General features: G+C 37.2%; 2 protein-coding genes across 3 annotated transcripts in view; one reads left to right on the top strand and one right to left on the bottom strand.

The window, feature by feature from the left end:
- Positions 1-5,696, top strand: part of LOC135787680 (interferon-induced protein 44-like) — a 32,864-nt gene extending 27,168 nt beyond the window's left edge. The window contains exons 4-8 of the mRNA XM_065297590.1: positions 3,647-3,854; positions 3,956-4,102; positions 4,188-4,359; positions 4,661-4,761; positions 4,863-5,696. Of these exons, the coding sequence (XP_065153662.1) occupies positions 3,647-3,854; positions 3,956-4,102; positions 4,188-4,359; positions 4,661-4,761; positions 4,863-5,075 (841 nt within the window). The 3' untranslated portion in view covers positions 5,076-5,696. The remainder of the gene's footprint in view (positions 1-3,646; positions 3,855-3,955; positions 4,103-4,187; positions 4,360-4,660; positions 4,762-4,862) is intronic.
- A 6,574-nt stretch (positions 5,697-12,270) lies between these two features.
- ikzf5 (IKAROS family zinc finger 5) lies at positions 12,271-19,065 on the bottom strand. 2 transcript variants are annotated; one of them, XM_065297408.2, is made up of 4 exons: positions 18,718-19,065; positions 18,124-18,299; positions 17,760-17,933; positions 12,271-14,226 (listed from the first exon to the last, which is right to left on the bottom strand). In XM_065297408.2, exons 2-4 carry the CDS (start codon positions 18,254-18,256, stop codon positions 13,274-13,276), a joined length of 1,260 nt encoding a protein of 419 aa, XP_065153480.1. In that variant the 5' UTR covers positions 18,257-18,299; positions 18,718-19,065; the 3' UTR covers positions 12,271-13,273. The 2 variants fall into 2 exon arrangements, with proteins under 2 accessions (XP_065153480.1, XP_065153479.1); XM_065297407.2 differs by having other exon boundaries at positions 18,727-19,065.
- Positions 19,066-21,105: the final 2,040 nt, after the last annotated feature.

The raw sequence follows: 21,105 nt of genomic DNA, 5'->3' as shown, positions 1-21,105 counted from the left end.
ACCCTGCGTTCCAGTTCGTTTTTTTATGAACTTCCCTCGCTAACTTCCCTCAGTCTCGTTCACTCGGATGTACGTCACTGCTTACGTTGTACGAGTGCCCACTACTGCTAGAACACTTGAAGTGGGTTCAAATGGATCGCCCTAAGCCCTTGATCACATGGAAAGTGGAGACCGCCCCCTCCATGTGCAAAGCGTGAGTTGCTGAAGTGACGTCACAATCGTGTTGGATTGTGGGATATGAAGCTGCATGAAGTGTACATATGAAGCAGACTCGCTCCCTCGGTCAAAATCGAGGGAGCGAGGGTCTGTCCATACAAACTTCCCTCGTCCACTTGACGAAGTGGAACGCACTTCAAAATGGCGACAGGGATTCCCCCGAGTGGAAGTGCTTAGGGAAGTTCGCGAGTGTGTGTCTAAAACTGGAGTGGAACGCACCCCTGAACTTGTTCCCAAGATGGCCGCCATGCCTGCACCTGTTCCCAAGATGGTCGCTATGCCTGCACCTGTTCCCACAATGGCCGCCACACCTGTACCTGTTCCCAAGGGCAGTAGGCAACAGGCTCCGTGTGCCAGAGAGCCAAGACGGTCACTGACATCCTGTGTGCACCACGCCAATAGTGGCTAGTCTGAGATTCATGGCTGTGTCTGTTCCCAAGATGGCTGCTGCCATGCCTGCACCTGTTCCCAAGATGGCCACCGTGCCTGCACCTATTCCCAGATCAAAGAGTATAGAAGCCCAAGAGGCGAAACTCTGTTGTGTTATGGGTAACAGTCTGTAGATGGCGCTGCGGAGCCACGGCCGCCATTATGGACTGAAAGCTGCTGAAATCGTTAGCGCGCCTCACAACTGTTCCACACTCTTCCATTCTATGTCAGTGCCTCTTCTCTCACAAAAAGAAAAAAATACAACAAAACTTCTCATACACAAATGCTCACACAATAGATGGTGGTGTCTGATTAATTACTGAGATCTTATGGCTCCATTTTAGTACTGTTTATGTGTGCACTTGCTAGATTGCACATCTTTTTTGTACCTTTCCGCCTGTAATAGGACATTCACAGATTGTTTTTGTTCTTGCCATTGAAACTTTCACTGTGTGCACTTTCACTGAAGATGTTGAAAAAACTTGTTAATATTTTTGGGATATTCTATGTAAAAGATTAACTCTTAAGAAATGTTCATTTATAATTTTATTTATTTATTTTTCCAAATCATATATATGGTGATGTTCACTCATTTCAAAATCAACATTTGAATAAATATCTTATTACTGTGTGTCTGCCTATATATTATTTCATGAATTTCTGTTATTCATATAACAAGGAAAATGCATAATAGAACATAAATATTGATAGATTAAAGGTTTGCAGTAATTTTATAATTGTATCTTTGCAAACCGTAAGTGGTAGGCTAATGAAGCCGATTCGGTGGGGGACATACCCTTACGAAAAAGTATTATAGGAAACTTATAGTATTTTGGGACAAAATATTATAGTAATCTTATAGGAATACTATAGTAATTTGGGACATACTAGAAGTACGATAAGACTACTATAGATATACTACAGCAGCTTTAAAATATTATAGAGGTATTAGAACATCACAGAAGTATGTTATGTTCTGTAATACCTCTCCTAGAGCCGCTATAGTATTTCTATAGTAGTCTTATCGTACTTTTATAGTAATATTTTGTCCCAAAATACTATTTTCCTAAGGATAATTAAGCCATGCATAACCACATTGTTTTCGTATTTAGATATGACGACCAGAGAAAAAAATAAGTTATGCCAAGTTTTTGTTATGTTAAGTTGGTTCAGTGCCATTGACTCATTATTTTTCGGCATTTTCCTTCAGTTTTCAGGCCATAATGGTGGCCGCGCCGTCACGTCATGGGAGCAACTGTTACTATGGAGCGTTCTATTGAGTTTCGCCTCTTGGGCTTCTATACTCTTTGCCCAGATGGCCACCACGCCTGCACCTGTTCCCAAGATGGTCGCCACACCTGCATCTGTTCCCACAATGGCCGCCATGCCTGCACCTGTTCCATGCCTGAACTTCCCGTTATAGCTGAAAGGTCCGAACCCAAGTCCCCTAAGCTTCCTGTCACAATCAAGTTGGCTGTGCCCGAGTTCCCTGAATTTCCTTTACTGACCATAAGGCCTGTATCTTTATTTCCTGAGAGTCCTGTCAAAGAGGCCACTTGTTTTGTGTTGTCTTTTTGTCCTTGTCTCTACCCAAGTTCCTGCTGCCACAGGCACCACCCTGGTCTCCAGTTGCTCCCTGGTTTCTATCACTGCTGGCACCACCATAGTTGCCAGTTCCGCCTTGGTTCTTAACATTACCAAAGCCCCCATGGTTTCCAGTTCCGGCAGGCTCTGGTTCTGCCGGTGCCACCCTGGCTTCCTGCTCTGCCGACACCTTCCTTCCTGGTCTGTCTCCTTTCCTCCACCAAGTCTTATGGTGTTTTTAGGAGCGTCTAGAAGCCACTTTTAAGGAGGGGCTCTCTAACGTCCTGTCTTGTGTTTCCCCAATCCATGTCACTTATTTTAAAGTTCTGTATTGTCACCCATGTTTTGTTTCTGTGTAGTTATTTTGTTCCATTGGTCCTCATTCTTGATTGTCTCATAGGTGTGTCTAATCAACCTTAAATTATGCATCTCCATTATGGATTATCCTGTTGTTTTGTTTATATTAAAACCTACTGCAGTATTCTTCAACCCCGGTCCTTGAGGACCCCCTTCCAGAATGTTATAGATGTCTCCAATTACACACCTGATTTAAATCATTAGCTTGTTAGTGGTGACATTCTGGAAGAAGGCTGATGAGTTGGTTCAGGTGTTTTAAATAAGGAGATTTCTAAAACTTTCTGGAATGGGGCCCTAGAGGACCAGGGCTGCCCTACTGCATTTGGATCTGCTCCATCATTACAATTGTATCTCAGTTCCTGTAGTTTAACTGTTACAGCATTTTGTTGGCACTATATAAATGCAGTCCTTTTACCATTTAGGATTAGTCTAATCCCTGTCCGGGAAACCGCCCTATAGTGATAAAAAAATCTAAACATTTTATGCAATCTAAGTAGCTTTGGTGTCTGCCAGATTAGCTGTAAACTAATTTTTACTAAAAAGTAAAATTGTCTCAGAAGTTTTAAATAGTACCCTGAGATTCATGAGATTCTTACCAAATTTGATCTTGTACTTGGTTATCTAAGGCTATCATTAGGCAATTCATATATATTTTAAGAGATGGCTAATTTGTATTAATTTGTATGACCACATTTGTAAATGTTTGTACAATTTGCCTTGAACCCTGTGACATGGGGTTAGGGTCGAGGTTAGGGTTGTTGATGTTTTATGATAATTGTACGTTTTTGCATGATTAGGTTCATATGAATTCATGCAAATTAGCCAACTCCTAAAACATTTACGAATTGTCAATAGAGCTTTCAAATTGTCCTCTTTTACTTACCAACTTAAACGCATTTGCATTTGCATCATGCACTGTTATTTCAAAGTAACCAACAAAAGCGCTAGTGTTTGGGCCCAGCAACACAACATCACATGCTGTTTCTCTCTATGTCAACTATGTTTTTAAGAATGTACTGGATACAAACTATTTTAATTAGTGGATTGTTCTTTTGTTCAGGAAAGCAAAGAAAGACTCTTTAATAGAGGATATGAGGAAGATCCAACCGTGCACAAAAAATCTGAAATGCTTGAGGATGATTGTGGTTGGCCCAGCTGGTTCAGGAAAATCAAGTTTTATAAACTCTGTTAATAATGCCTTCCAAGGACGGATAACTAGCAATGCATTGAGTGATGCCATTGAAAGTGGTAAAAGTTTCACCAAAAAAGTAAGCTTGTTTTTGTAGGACAATTAACTTTTAATGTTTTCTTTTTTTGCATAGATTTTTGTTTGTCATTTGTTTAATTGTTAACGTGTCTTTTAATGCAGTATTGTGAATTTGAAATTAAAACGGGAAATTTAAAATTGTCTACTTTCTTCAATGATATGATGGGCCTGGAAATAGAAAGTAACAAAGGATGCCATCCAGAGGACATCTTCAAAGCCATAAATGGGTTCATGAAAAATGGACATATGGTGAACAATCATTTTAATTCTCTCATAATTCATATTTTTATAAATTACACTGTATACTAAGCTCTCTGTGTGTGGCTTAATTTAGTTTAATCCAGAAAAGCCAATATCTCCAGAAGATCCGGACTATAATAAAAACCCAGATCTCTCTGATGAGACCTACGGCATGGTTTATGTTTTAGCTGCTGAAAGAATTAAGTTGGCAGAGGATGCAATTTTGAAATTAAGAAACATTCGTGAGAAAGTTAGTATGACTTGGGGTAAGGCTGAGATAATTGTTCTGAGAGCAATAGTTTTTGTAAAAGCAAACCCTGGTATTAAAGCTATTTAATATATAATTTTAAATTACGTACATTAACACTCAACAAGTGCATCTTTATCTGTTTATATACTGAGTATGTATACTTCTATTGCTAGAAGACATTGCAACCTTAAAATCTAAAGTGTTGTATTTTTAATATGTAAATATTTTGCTAATAGAAAGGTTTACAAATAAAAAAAAAAATGAATACAAATCAATAGATAAAACTATGCAAGTCTTTTCTTCTGAACATATTGCAGGGTTGCCTCAGATCATTGTCATAACAAATGTGGATCAAGCATGTCCTTTGGTACAAAAAAATGTACAGAAGATATACCTCAGCAAGAAAATCAGAGAGAAGGTAAATTATGTTTTTTTCCCTTAATAATTATTCACGAGCCTCAAACTCCATATACTAAGCTTAATAAGTGTCATCTTTCCTTTTGTTTTGTTTGATTTTAGATGGAATGGTGCAGTGGTTCACTGGGTGTTCCAATGTGTCACGTCTTTCCAGTGAAGAACTACCATGAAGAAATTGAAACCAATGATGACATGGATGTTCTGATTTTACAGGCATTCAAACAAATTATGGAGCTTGCCAATGATCACTTAGAAATTCGTATAAAAAACAAAGACAACCAGAATGTGAAAGAGAAACAGCCAAAATCTAAGTGAGAAATTGTTTGTCATTGTTAAATGATGATTTAAACAATCTATTTGGCATGGTGATTATTTGTATGACCTAATGTCTTAAAACACCACTTATTTTAAAACATGCCGTTAATTAATATGCATAATAAATTACCATATATTATTTTAAATCAGGGAAAGTTAATTTGGTAACACTTTACAAAAAGGTTGTATTTGTTAACATTAGTAAATGCATTAGTTAACATTAACTAAACGAACAATACTTCATTTATTAATCGTAGTTCATGTTATTTTTCAGCCTAATAGATTATTCAAATAAAAGTTGTAACTGCTAAGATTAATTAATGCACCATGAACAAATGTGAATAACTGTATTGGCATTAACTAACATTAACAAAGATTAATAAATGCTGATTACTATATTGATCATTGTTAATTCATATTATCTAAGGCTAAAATTAACAAATTCAACCTTATTGTAAAATGTTACTGGTAATTTTACACACTTATAGAATAACTATATGTAACCAGTGTATACCATAATTTAGTGTTAAGGGTAAAATCTAATGGAGAAATGTTTTCTTTTTTGACTGTCCACCAAATGTACTGCTTTTATCCCCAATTTTTAAATGCAATAACAATAAATCTGAGGTTAGATCATCCTTAAAAAGAACTAACCTAAGACTAAAGTCTAAATTTGCATTATTTTTTCCTAATTGTTGAATATTGTGTTAGCAGTGCTAAAAAGGCTGTGGATTCAAAACATTTTGTGGTGAGATGTGGATATTTAAAGCAGAAATATTTTCCTTCAATTTATTGAGGGCTGCACTCTTATTCTGCCAACTCAGGTCAGCATAACAGATATATAAAACATACAGAAGAAGATGAAGAAGATGATTGATTTAATATGGACATAACAACAGCATTGGACGCACCAGATACTTTGATTTAGTGTTATAGCAAAACTGCTAATTTACAACACCTGTCCATGGAAGCCTACATATTTCATCCATCTAGAAAATGCAGAAAACAATATGGTTTTAGCAGCAACAACATAAACACATGACTTTCGTGGCCCAAACTTAACTTCCTGTGGACTCCCGCAAAGAATCAATAACAAGATTATTTCTGATAACAAGCTAAATATATAACAAGGAAATTACCTTATTTTAAAACGTAGCCAAAATGTATAAACTACTACACTGAGCTAACGTTACTGTGTAAAATGAATGTGTTACTTACAGATTGGCTGCCAAACCTCTCTTTGCACATGGTTATCGTTTGCCGCCTCCCTTGACTGAAACCGAAACCTTTTTATTTTTTTACAAGGTATTTATTCCAGAGTTCAGTTTACCCACTAGCCAGACCATTAAACAAACACAGACCGGAAGTTAATTTTGGGCCAGACGCGTAACTGTGACAATGGCATGTGCATCTGATGAAATCTATAGCCTATCTATATTTTGAAGCTATTTATGTAAAATAGTACATAGATTTTCATATTCAGGTTTATTGATATATTAAAAATTCATTCGTGAAATACCTGGTTTGGTAAATCATCACCTCCCAAGAGTGATGTTAGAGTTGCTGATGCAACCAATCAACATCCAGATCAAAACCAGACTTACTGCCCAACAGAAAAATTCTTACAAGAAATTACTTACAGTTCGTAAAATGTCTAAAGCGGACTATTGAAATAAAATGTTATCGATTTAAATGTTTCTGTTAGTAAAGGACTATTATTAAAGAGACTTTAGTTCTTTTCTAGATAAGATGTTCTCGATTAGCACAGCTGTACTTGCAATAACGGGACTTGGAGTTCACAATCATACAGTATGTTCTCTCTCAAAGCCATCCACCAACATCCCTGAACTATCCTCTAATGCAGAGCAGAAATTAATTTTTCCATAAGGCTGCATGAGAAACTGGAACTGTTGTGGAGAGCCAATGAACTCTACTCAATAACATTTTTTAAAACAGTAAATTATATGGTTTTTGTTAGCTCCCACTTTTTATTAAAAATTGCATCTGTCCTTTTTGATGTTTTGAAGTTATCATTTAGCCTACCTATAGTTGTTTGGTTTAATTTGTAGTCACTTACAAATTATAGTAGGTTAAAACCAAGGTTCATTTTCATAAGGGACACCAATTAGGCCTTGATAATTCATTTCGAATGAACAATTACTGTATATGGACATACTTTAATATATGTAAAAAAAAAAAACATTCTTGAGCATATCACTGTTTATACAAACAAACGTGAAACCTGATAAGCTGATAATGTCCTGTAAAATGTAAATTTCTAAAATACTAAATACTAAAACAACCTGATTAAAACATTTTATATTATATACTAAAATACAAATCTAATTTCATATCCACTGTGAGCCATATTTACAATTATTAAATCAAAGAAGTTTATTAAGCAGGAAAGAAGGTTATTTAAAAACAGCAATACTTTCTTGGCAAATAAGACACACCGCCTTTTGCCCAATACTGCTAAGGTAACTTCTACCACGAACCAAGTGTTCGGCACAGTCTTTAGGCTATCATTGCCAAACCGGCTGTTCTTCGCCTGTTCATTTTTGTTCCGTTTTGCGAGCATGTGAAACAGAGGCGATTCTAGGGTTAGAGCTTTAGGGGTGCTGAGCACCCAATGAGCTCCGCTGCCACCCACTCTTTTTTCCTACAGAAACCAATAATATGTTTATTGTAAAATAACTATCATTTTAACATTGGTTCAACTAACTCCAAAATCCAGATTTTTTTGGAGACCTTTCAGGCATGAAAACGGGTCAGGGGTGAAAAAGATGAGAAGAAAATTACCCCTCTAGGGTCTGGGAGCATGCTCCCCCTTAGAACATTTTTAAAATTCCATATTTTAAAGCATCAATCTGATGAGTTTTGAGATGCATTTTTTTGCCAACCTTTTTATTTCTAATTAGTGGCGAGCTAGCACTTTTTTGCCATTAATGCCATATTAAAGTATCAGGACAAAAGGTGGGCTACAGCAGCAGTGTGGGTATGGTTTTATGTGGATATACAGTGTGTCGTTTTAAGCCTTTGTCAAAATGACAAATCTCCTAATTTATAACTTTTATGCCTACAACATATGGTAGGTTTATTAATAGTTTGTTAATTTGCAGCTTTTCTTTTAACAGTCCTTTAATTGAACCATTACCTTTACTATATGTCTAAAACAAAACACTTGTGACTCCTGCACTAAGGGTTAAAACGTTATCCCCTTCATATTAATCTACATGTGACAAACTAAAAAAATATTTATTGTCTAGTTTGATAGTCAGACAGTTAGTGATTTCACACATAACTTACCGGTACTGGTGGTATACAGTGATAGTTTGTTTTCACTCTGTTCCAAACGCCATGTTTTCATGACGACTGACCAGAAAAGACGCACGTGACGTCATGTTTACATGACTCCCGATTGTTAAAATAAGTCTCAAATAACGATAAATCATACAATAAACTTTAACAACGGAGACACACGTATGCAACTACCCATGGGCGAGGCTAACCCCTTTTTAGGGGTGCTTCAGCACCCCTAAAAAGGAGCTCAGCACCCCTAAAACTTGGAGCAAGAAATGTATTTATTCTAAAATGTTCGTTCGTCTTTGACAAGGTTAAATAATGTCCAAAACATACTCCGTAGTTTGTGGTTTAAAATGTATGTTTAGGTAGAAAATGAAAACCTTTCCCGCTTAGCAAATGGTGTCATCCTCTTCTTTTACTTTTCTGTACCTGCATCGCATAGTGAGAATCAGTTAAAAGTGTTGTGATGCAACTTGCTTGCATGAATCTTACAAAATGTTTACGTTATGTTTATAATGAGCGAGTACATCACGAATCAATCTTTCAAGCCGTGTTTTTGTCTTATACTGAATCACCATGGTATTCTCACTATGCGTGTGTTTCGCGCTCGGGCTAAGCGATGCAGGTACAGAAAAGTAAAAGAAGAGGATGACACCATTTGCTAAGCGGGAAAGGTTTTCATTTTCTACCTAAACATACATTTTAAACCACAAACTACGGAGTATGTTTTGGACATTATTTAACCTTGTCAAAGACGAACGAACATTTTAGAATAAATACATTTCTTGCTCCAAGTTTTAGGGGTGCTGAGCTCCTTTTTAGGGGTGCTGAAGCACCCCTAAAAAGGGGTTAGCCTCGCCCATGATGTGAAAGTTGTCTGAGCTTGTTTCATTAATTGCTCTAAAATATATGAGAAAGCCCTTATATATGTACAAAAAGTTATGCAGCACCATAGTGTACATATCTACAACCCCAAATCAGAAAAAGTTGGGACACAGTAGAAATTGTGAGTAAAAAGTAATGGAATAATTTTTCAAATCTCATAAACTTATATTTTATTCACAATAGAATATAGATAACATATCAAATGTTGAAAGTGAGATATTTTGAAATGTCATGCCAAATATTGGCTCATTTTGGATTTCATGAGAGCTACACATTTCATAAAAAGTTGGGACAGGTAGCAATAAGAGGCCAGAAAATGTAAATGTACATATAAGGAACAGTTGAAGGGCCAATTTGCAACTTATTAGGTCAATTGGCAACATGATTGGGTATAAAAAGAGCCACTCGGAGTGGCAGTGTCTCTCAGAAGTCAAGATGGGCAGAGAATCACCAATTCCCCCAATGCTGTGGCGAAAAATTGTTTCCTGAGTTTCTCAGAGAAAAATTGCAAGGAGATTTAAGTTATCATCATCTACAGTGCATAATATCATTCAAAGGTTTAGAGAATCTGGAACAATCTCTGTGCGTAAGGGTCAAGGCCGGAAAACCATACTGGGTGCCCGTTATCTTCGGGCCCTTAGATGGCACTGCATCACACACAGGAATGCTACTGTAATGGAAATCACAACACGGGCTCAGGAATACTTCCAGAAAACATTGTCAGTGAACACAATCCACCGTTTCATTCGCCGTTGCCAGCTAAAACTCTATAGGTCAAACAAGAAGCCATATCTAAACATGACCCAGAAGTGCAGGCGTTTTCTCTGGCCAAGGCTCATTTAAAATGGACTTTGGCAAAGTGAAAAACGGTTCTGTGGTCCAACGAATCAAAATTTGAAGTTCTTTTTGAAAAACTGGGATGCCATTTCATCCGGACTAAAGAGGACAATGACAACCCAAGTTGTTATTAGCGCTCTTTTCAGAAGCCTGCATCTCTGATGGTTTGGGGTTGCATGAGTGCGTGTGGCATGGGCAGCTTACACATCTGGAAAGGCACCATCAATGCTGAAAGGTTTATCCAAGTTCTAGATACATATGATTACATTCAGACGTCGTCTCTTTCAGGGAAGACCTTGCATTTTCCAACATGACAATGCCAGACCACATACTGCATCAATTACAACATCATGGCTGCGTAGAAGAATGATCTGAGTACTGAAATGGCCAGCCTGCAGTCCAGATCTTTCACCCACAGAAAACATTTGGGGCATCATAAAGAGGAAGATGTGACAAAGAAGACCTAAGACAGTTGAGCAACTAGAAGTCTGTATTAGACAAGAATTGGACAACATTCCTATTCCTAAACATTGGTCCTCTGCCAGCTGTTCCTTAAATGTACATTTAACTTTTCTGGCCTCGTATTGTTGTCCCAACTTTTTTTGGAATGTGTAGCTCTCATGAAATCCAAAATGAGCCAATATTTGGCATGACATTTCAAAATGTCTCACTTTCTACATTTAATATATTATCTATATTCTATTGTGAATAAAATACAAGTTTATGAGATTTGTAAATTATTCCATTATTTTTTTACTCACAATTTCTACTGTGTCCCAACTTTTTCTGATTTGGGGTTGTATGATGATAATATTATAAAAGAGGATTAAAAAAAACGGGTGTCTCTTTCCACTTGTCATCCGATCAACCAAAACACATCTTAATACCATGTGTAAAGAGGGCCTTTTCATGTCAAGGCAGCAGTGAACTGAATATATTGTATTGCAGAACAGTGCCATCTATTGGATTGGGATTGTGTTTGTACTGAAGCAAAATAGTCTTTTTAGACTAAAATCTCAAATCCAATGATATTTAAATAATACATTTAATGCCTCACATGCGAGTGCCCGGTGGGCTGTATAGTTTGCTCTAAAGACATATCTACTTCAGGGTGCTCCCGGCCATTCTGACCAAGATCCTTAAGGTAAACATCTAGCTTAATTGGTAGAATATTGCATTAGCAGGGCAATTGACAGTAAACACTACTACTGATAAAAAATCCAGAATACAAGGCATCTGCCAAATGCATAAATGTAACAGATTTACTCAATGCTGTCTATGCACAGTAATTGCAAAGTCAATTTTAAATTTCAGCAACATGGGACAGTTTCCCAGACAGGGTTAAACCAGGACTAGGCCTTAGTTCTATTATGACAACATTTATGTAGTTTTTTTTTTTTTTTTACAAACAAACCTTACAAAAAAGCATTACTGGAGTGCGTCTTAATAAAAAAACAATTGCACTGATATATTTAAAAATATCTAAGTGCAAGCTGTTTTCAGTTAAGGCAGCTTAATTTAACTAAACTTAAGCCCTGTCTGAAATTAAATATGGTTAGTTAGTATGACTAAAAGTAAACTTAAAAACAAAATGATACAAGTCATAAGCTCAGCTTGCATAAGTTTATGATATATAAATGATGATATAACCTTATACAGGATATTTGAAGAAGCACCCTTTTCTGTAAGTAAAGAGTTGTACTCAGTCTGCCAGTGAAGGTCAGCTTAAAGGGGACATATCATGAAAATCTTTTTCCATGTTTAAGTGCTATAATTGCGTTCCCTAAAAAAAGTCAAACCCAGTAACTTAGTTTTGGTAAACCATTCTCTGCAAGCATGTGAAAAAAATAGGTCATTGAAAATTGGCTCCCCTTGTGATGTCAGAAGGGGATAATACACCGAAGTGTAGAGATCAGCTCATTTGCATTTAAAAGGACACACCTAAAACGGCACATTTTTGTTCAAACCTACAAAGTGGCAATTTTAACATGTTATAATAATTAATTATCTATATGATATTTTGAGCTTGAACTTCACAAAAATGTATTTGACATCTTAAAAAAGTATTGTGAAATGTCCCCTTTAACAAATACAATAAATATATCCAGCAGTAACTAGACATGTAGCTTTGAAGACAAATACAACATTCCAAAAGCATGGAACAGATACAGTATATTCAGATTTATTGAAAGTTAACAAATTTCACCAAAACATGTTATACAATACTTTTAACTTCAATATGCAGACAATCATATGAAATGCTTTTATTGTAGCACCACAGACGTTTCCAAAAACATTACAAATAACATCTACAGCATGGCACTGGTGGAAGGAGGGGGGAACAGTGTGCTCTCACTGCCCAAACACAATCCTTAACACTGCTTTACCAAACCAGTGTACGCAGTCATGTGCTATCTTTCTAGAGAACGAGTACATTTCAGGCAACAACAGTAAAATGATACATTTGGACAAATCTTATGGGACACTACTGCTAACTGATAAAAATCCAGTCAACATACATCTGCTATACAAATTTGTTTTCGATTACAACCGTGTTGATTTATTTCAGTTTAAATATTACAAGTCTTTCAACCAGTAAGCAAACAATAATTTTTTATTATAATTATTTAAGTTTAATTATAAGTTACTTTTAATAAAACATTTTAATAAATAAATAGGGGAACAGTATTAACAAATGGTGCAAATGACTTTATCAAACTAAAAATGTAAGAACTGTTGAAATAAAAAAGACAAATATTTTAAATCTAAACTTTCAATAAACTCTCAGCTTTAGGAAAACAACTGCAGGCACTGATTAATAAGTCTGGCACTTACAAATATTGTGGCAACATCTATGAGGATGATTACAAAGGTAAATAAAACCTTAGAATCTTGAATTAGACCCTCAAACATGATAACCTTTTAAGTAAAGTGACCTTTTTATACGCCATCACCCATATTCCTGCCATTTTCACCAAAATGAACACTCCAAATGTGCTTCATTGACTTCAGGCTATTGATCAATAACAGATCTAAAAAAAGAACCCAAGAACTTAATACAAAGCACAGTTATCCAATTTTGTCTTTGGAATGTTACAGATACTAAAAGTTTACTTTTATGTCAAATGCGACAAAGAACAGACCAGCAACACCCAAAGTTGTTAAATGTGTCACTGTTTATGCTGGCCTCTTGCAAAGTGACAAGCAAAGTCATAGCTGTTCCTGCATCTGAATCCACATATGTTACACTGGAAAGGGTTCTCGTAACCATGGCATCCCATGTGGATGGTGTAGAGGATGTTGTCTGGGAAATATATATGGCAGTGGGGGCAGTGGTGGAGTGTCTGGGGATCCTGTACTGGGGTGGGTGTTCCTGGCTGACTGTTGGTACCACTGGGAGTGCTGGTTCTCTCACTGCAGGGTCCTACCCCTGGGCTACAGCCACTGTGCGCAGCCGGTCTGGGCTCTGGGGTGATGGGAGAGGAAGCCTGGGCAGAACCGACAGAGACGGCAGCAGGTGCCATTACAGGCTGCTGAACCAGGAACGTTGGTTTTTCATCCGGTAGAGATTCAGCTCCAGGAGATACTGGGGCTCCGTGAGCGTCTGGTGGGATGCTGGCAAGTTGGCCTGCCAAAGTAGAAAGCTGGTTCAGAGGGTTGTCCAATGCCATGTCCTGGTCTTCTCTAGAGCCACCTCCTATTGATCCACTGGCTTGTGGATCCTTTACAAGACCATTATAGGTTTCATGATGAAGTTGAGTATGAGAAGCCAGATCGTGACTAAAGTCACCCAGGTGCTGCTGCTCAGAGCCGGGTTTCTGCAGTACCATGGACGGTGGGTTGAGGTTAATCAGCAGGCGGCGGCCATAACCCAAAGAGCTTCCTCTCTTTTGCAGAACACTGAGCATCTTGCGGTGAGAGAGAGAGGTGCGGGCACCTTTCATGGGTAGGAGTTTGTGTCTACGACGACGGTGATGGGAAAGGTTACTGCGGTCACTGCATCGAAAGGAACAGAGCTCACACTTGTAGGGCTTCTCACCTGTGTGAGAACGCATGTGCGCCTCCAGGTGGCGCTCGTATGCTGAGGCAAAAGGACACAGGTGGCATCTATGAGGTTTTTCACCTAAGGGAAATAGAAAATGTTAAATTAGGATTCCCATACTTTTTAGTAAATTAAGTTCCATGACCTTTTGTCATTTATGAATATGGGATTTAACCAATAAATAAATTATATTAGACTGGGGCAGATTTCCATTAAAGGATTAGTCAATTTTCTTAAAAAAAATCCAGATAATTTACTCATCACCATGTCATCCAAAATGTTGATGTCTTTCTTTGTTCAGTCGAGAAAACTTTTTTTGTTTTTCTTGCTAAACTTGACAATCGTTTCGCTAGATAAGACCCTTATGCCTCATTTGAGATTGTTTTAGAGTCCTTTGAAACTGCAATTTTAAACTGCATTAAAACTGTTACGTATTGGGGTCCATTAAAGTCCATTAAAATGAAAAAAATCCTGGAATGTTTTCCTCAAAAAACATAATTTCTTCTTGACTGAACAAAGAAAGACATCAACATTTTGGAAGACATGGTGTTGAGTAAATTATCTGGATTTTTTTTAAGAAAATGGACTAATCCTTTAAGATTATCATTGAAGAAACTGATGATATTACTACAAAACAACTCACTGAAACCAATTTAAAGATACATGGCAATATAAAAGCAAAACTTTAAGAGGCGATTTTCCAGACAGGGCTGAAGGCTAGTCCCAGACTAACTTAAATGTTAGTGTTGTCTTGACCGAAAACAACTTTTTCTGACATATCTTAAAACATATCAGTCCAAGTTTTGTGTATCAACATTAGGGATCGACCGATATGGATTTTTCAGTGCCGCTACCGATTTTTGTTTCAGAGCCGATGACCGATACAGGCTGCCGATTTTCTTGAGCCGATATTTGGAGCCGATACTGCTTTTGCTCACTCAATTTACATCATAAAAATTATGTTAAAAAAATGGCGTGTTGTTAGAAAGAGATGTTATAAGTTTGGACAGTTCTTACATTTATTTTAGTCTAGGACTAGCCTAATCCCTGTCCGGGAAACCGCCCCATAGAGATGAGAAATTAAAACCCGTTTTGTTCAGCTATGATCAGCTGTTAGGCTGGGCTTTCGATGTTGTCATGGAAAGGTTGGTTGTTTTTAGTCACATGACCTGCAACCGTTTGCGGCTTCCAGCACTCTGTCTGTAAATAATGCTGGAAAAAATCAGCGAACACTGAAGCCATGTATCAGCCAATGCCGATACACACAAAACTCGCAAATATCGGCCCGATATATCCGCCGGCCGATATATCGGTCTATCACTAATCAACATGCACACCAGTAGTGTTTATTTATAAATTATTAGGGGTGTGACGAGACACTTAATCCACGAGACGAGACGAAACACGAGATTGGGTTCACGAGAACGAGACAATATTTTTACACTTTTTAAGAAACCCTCAATGATAAAATAAATGAATAAGAAACTGAAATCACATTATTTTTTAAATGTTTTAACTAATTAAGGACTGGCCCTAACAATTATTTTGCTAACTGATAATGAAGTATTTTTTTATTTTGGGGTAATAAAAATAGACCCAAGTGAGCAGTAGCATTTAAAATTACATAAAAACGAAGATGCAATAATAATTGGTTCAAATAAAGTATTAAAACCAAGTTACATTAAACAACATTAACAAACACATTTGTGGCATAAAAAGCATTATGTATGTATTATAACAAATGCCTGCAGGGGGCGATAGTGGACTCGTCTCGCGGACGCTGTCTTCACTTTCACTTTAGACGGAGAGAAACGCTTATTTTTAGACAAACAATGGTTAAATCCATATTAATATTTAATATATGTCCAAAACCAAGGTTTATTTCAGATCATTAACTGAGCATTATATTCGCAAGTCGTGAGCATATTACAACAAATTGCAATTAACTAAATAATAAGTAAACTTTATAATTGTTAATGGTCTCTAATAAGACAGTAATGAAGTAAATGCAGTTTAAAAATGCGACCTCCGAAGGATGCAGTCTTTTATTTGAGAAACGGCCAGCACCTCCACAAGAAATCTCGCGAGACACATGTAATCACACACATTTAATCTCGCGAGATCTCGTCGCACGAGATCTCGTCACACCCCTATAAATTATGCTTTTAAAAATAACTTAAATATCCTAATTTAACTAACGGTTTAAGTTTATCCCTGTCCGGGAACCACCCTTATATTAAATTAGAATTTTTCGTTATTTTTCAATATTATCTTCCATTATTTTTTATTACTTAAAAAGATCTTAATCATTTAAAATGTACAGATTTTCAATAAAATGTATATAACCCTGTCATCTGACCTTAAACCGATGAAAAGTGTATAGAGTAAAACATCTGCATAGTTGAGATTCACTCCCTGATCCTGAAAGAAAGACAATCTCTTGAGTAACTAATGCTGGGTACACACCAAAAGATTTTTTACATCTTATAAGATTTTCAAAATGTGATAGACAACAAACACGAGGATAAAAAATCCTAGATTTAACTATTTTGCTCCTATAATGTGTGGTGTGCCATGATGTGTCAAAGACAGCACACCACACACGAACAGATTGTAAACCAGAGTCTCTCGTGTGAACACAGGAAATCTCGCAAAATCTTGAGAGACATCTGACAGACGATATGGAGGAAGGAATTTTAATGATAGTGTTTGCAATATTTTTCACAGAAAATTGAAGGAAAGAAGAAACGTTAAACATTCGTGCTGTTGCCACAAATCAACAAGCAGATAAGCAATGACTGCTTCCGTCATCCATCAGCTCGCTTTCTGATTGGATTGTTTCACATGATAATCTCAAGAGCGCGCACGCGTTTGTCCTCAGGGTTCCCCACACAAATCAGGATTTTAGATCGTAAATATTAAACATGTTTAAAGGTAACATAGAATGATTGAACGGGGTATTAATCCTTGTTCTGTGATGTGACATGTAGACAATTTTTTTTGTTTGGGTCTGTAATGCCTTAGAAGCTTCCTAAAAACCTCTCTCAGATAGCTCTATTAGGGTGGGGGATTTTAAACAAGTGGTTTTGCATCTATTTGGCTCCCCCTACTGGTTTAACTTGCAATCTCATTACTGATTGGCTGACTTTGCTGCCACTCAAAAAATGCAGCCAAGTTTTTTAAAGTGGAGGGGCAGGGAGATGCCTGTGATGTCATAAGCATCAGTTTTTCAGATTGGGCCGTTTTCTGGCTGACATTTCTAAAAGAGGAATTTCTATGAGACTGAGATGTTTAGCATGTTTAGCACTTTCTGTATGTTTGTGAATGCGGGTGGACTACCATTATTCAACAAAGACAATGTTAAAATGGTTTTTCATTCTCTGTCCCCTTTAATATTTACAATTGGCAATCGGGGCAGCTCCGACGTTCTTCTGATCAGGTTCGGACACTCTTAACACACCTCACACCAAGGGAAAATCTGATAAAATAATCTGTAGAACCATCAAGATAATCCGTACATAGCTTGGATTGTCGGAAGGGGGGAAATCGGACCAAAATCACCCCGATTATCTTTTGGTGTGTACCCAGCATAAGTTAAAAAGATTAGTTCTTACCTGTGTGAATACGAATGTGCTCGATCAGCCGTGCTGTGCCCCTTGTGGCATAGTTGCAGTAGCGGCACTTGAGTTTACCATCATATGTTCTCTCAAAGCCATCCACCAACATCCCTGAACCGTCCTCTAAGGACATATCCACTGCTGGGTGCTCCAGGCCATTCTGTCCAAGATCTTTAGGGTAAACATCAATCAGGAAAAAACTCAGACTCACATGATGGTTATCTTTATAAAATTATAAAATCAATAAAGACTTTATCAAATCAAAAATATATTTAGATCTTTTTCATATGCTGTACAATTTAGCACAAATCCAAATCAAACACACTTCTTTCTCTTATTTCAAATTCTATATATGTATTACCTCCTTGGATCGCATCTCCATCTTTTACTCCAATAACAGAGCCTGATATCATGTTGACATGTTGGGTCTGCTGACTCAGGTACTCCTGAAAGTCCTTCACAAAATCAAGTGTCTCTGGCTTTTCTTCGCCCATTGAAAGATCTTCAATGTCTTTCTCTGTTCTCTCAAAATGTAGGCTGTAAATGAAACCAAGACAAAAGAGTGCACATTTGTCATTGTGATGAAACATATATAATAAGACCATTGTTACATAACACCTCTATTAAACTACAATAAAAACAATACAAGTTTACAAACAATCCATCAACAGTTTAGTTTAATCATACACAGGCCTGAGCAACATGAGTACTAGTTGCTTCGAATATAATACTTATTTATGGAAAACGTTATATTATACATATCAAACCTTATATAATCTTAACATATTGTTGAACTTGTGACAGGTGTAATCTAGTTAAATACTACACAGTTGTACTAGTTTGGCTGTTATCTAGTTGGCAGGGTAACATGCGTTGTTATGATAGCAAAGGGCTGTTGTTGACGTTGCTTAGTTTCCCCAACCTTACACCACACTTCAAAACAAAAACTACTTACAAAAATTACCTTCACAGATGTGTCCAAGAAAATACAAAATACACTCGGTTGTTGGATGTGCTAACTAACGATCGTTTTAGGAAGAGGTTAGATGAAAAATCTGATGAAACTAAGATCCATAGTGATGCTGCGCAGCTAACGTCAGAGGGTTGGCGCAACTGATTCAGCCATTACAGTCAAAACATACTTTTAAACCGTACATTTGAGATAACACCAACTAGTTTGAAGCATATTGGGTTAGTTATTTAGGACGGTGTCATTGGTAAACGAAGTTTGACGCAGCGTAGTAATGATCTGCGATATGACAACAAAAGAAACGCTAGGGTGAAAGTTCAAGCGGTGCGCCGATTAAATTCCTCCGACCTAATACAGTTGATTGAAAGTATAGTTCCGGCGTGCTGACGTGAGTATTCGCTTCGGAGCAGAATTTAAAATTTATGATAAATACTTTTCTTTTCGTCAACATAACATTACATTTGGCTAGATATCCCTTAATACTTTTCTTAGTATTCCTTATGGTTTGCTTACTAAATATGAATGCTTCCTTCACATTTTGGTTAAAATAGTATGCTAAACTTGCGCATTTTAAAGTGGTAGTAATTATGAGTTCGTTTTCATTTATAACAGTTACTTGAGCAAAGCTGTACATTTTTCTTTACTTTTGTTTGAGCTGATGTTGCCATGTGTGCCTTCTGAAAAATCTAGCTAAGACCAGCATAAGCTGGTGAGCTGGTTTAGGCTGGTCTACCAGCTTTGTTTTAGCTGGTATTGCTGGTGTAGCAAGCTGCTCTAGCCATGTTTTGGTCACTTTTTAAGCTGGTCTATCTTTGTTTTGCCTACTTTTTAAGCTTGTCTAGTTTTCCATTTTGCGGGTGGTAAAACTCATTTGGTCGTCCTTCAAATTCACTGACATTTCGTTCACTTGTAGTTTGGCAATAATTTTTTTCCTCCGCACGTCGTCTGAGAACCCTGCTGAAAAAACCAGCATCAAACCAGCATGGGAATTATGCTGGTCTATGCTGGTTTGATGCTGGTATAGCTGGTGGTCACGGCACCAAAACACAACATATACTGGTCTTGCTGGTATGACCAGCATGGGATGCTGGTGCTAATGCTGGTTGTGTGCTGGTTTAGCCGGTGCTAATGCTGGTGCTGATGCTGGTTTAGCTGGTGTTCACTAGCAAACCAGCACCAAAACACAACATATGCTGGTCTTGATGGTATGCTGTTTTTTTCAGCAGGGAAAGGTCAGAAGTTACGTCGAGCGGAACCAAAACAGCAGCTGCGAGGGCAGAGATAGTCGCGTAGCTACTTCAAGACCAGCTGACCCACCAGCTTTGCCAGGCTTGGAGGACAAGCTACTGTCACCTTAAAACCTGATACCAGCTTGTGCTGGTCTTAGCTGGATTTTTCAGTAGGGGGCCTACACTGTGGTGGGAAGACTTTAGATGTAGTTTTTCCATGCGTTTCTTTCTCAGATGGAAATGTCAAACTATACAAATTTCCTTGGGAAATGTTTTAACTGGTAATTATTAATTTTTCCCTTTTCATGTGTCCCCAGATCTCTCCAATAACTAACATAAACCAGTTCCTGATATCAACCGACGTGTTCATTTTTGAGGTAAAACAAACTAAAAAATCATTACGATGGGACTTTCTAAATTCTTTGATGTTTTGTGTTATTAGTTAGTCAGATTGTTTCACCCATTCCATCATGTTTAATAATACATCACTTTTAACCAGATTTGCCAAATACGTAGATAATTTCCATATTCAAATGTCACAGACAATTTGATGAGTACTTGAGCCAATTGCATTACTTTAAATAGCTGGATTGGCTCATTTATGTTTCATAGCGTTTAATATTTAACTAGAGGGGAAGTTAGCTGAAGATCGCATTACCCCATTTGTGTCAGGGCTGTACAAAAACCATTGAAGAGTGTGTGACAAACGACCAGTTAGTGCGAGAGCGTTGTATCTTTGTGACACTCTTCAGAGTTGTAATGAGAGGGATCCAGTGTAACACTTGCACACTCTTTATATATGATAACGGTTCAGATGACCAGAGCAACTTGTCTGGCTCCCAAACAGTCTATTTATAGTACATCATAGTCTAATGTACCGTTTACTGCACTTAAGTGTTTTCCCACTACACCTTTTAGTCCTTTTATATTTCACATTACACAAGACAGGTCACATTTTACCAAGGGTTTATATTTGACATGTTTATGAATTATGATCTCTAGCACTTAAAATGCTGGTTTGTAGTTTGCTTGAAATCCCTTTAGACTGCATCATCTTCACATGTTTATTTATGGTGTGATCTCAAGCAAACCATATTTTCTTTTCAGCAAAAGTCATTTCTGTGTCAATATCCAATACAGGGTC

Source organism: Paramisgurnus dabryanus, chromosome 17 (genome assembly GCF_030506205.2).
Source record: "Paramisgurnus dabryanus chromosome 17, PD_genome_1.1, whole genome shotgun sequence".
Taxonomy (NCBI): domain Eukaryota; kingdom Metazoa; phylum Chordata; class Actinopteri; order Cypriniformes; family Cobitidae; genus Paramisgurnus; species Paramisgurnus dabryanus.
Note: the sequence above shows the minus strand (reverse complement) of the source record. Positions and strands in the feature narration are given on the sequence as shown.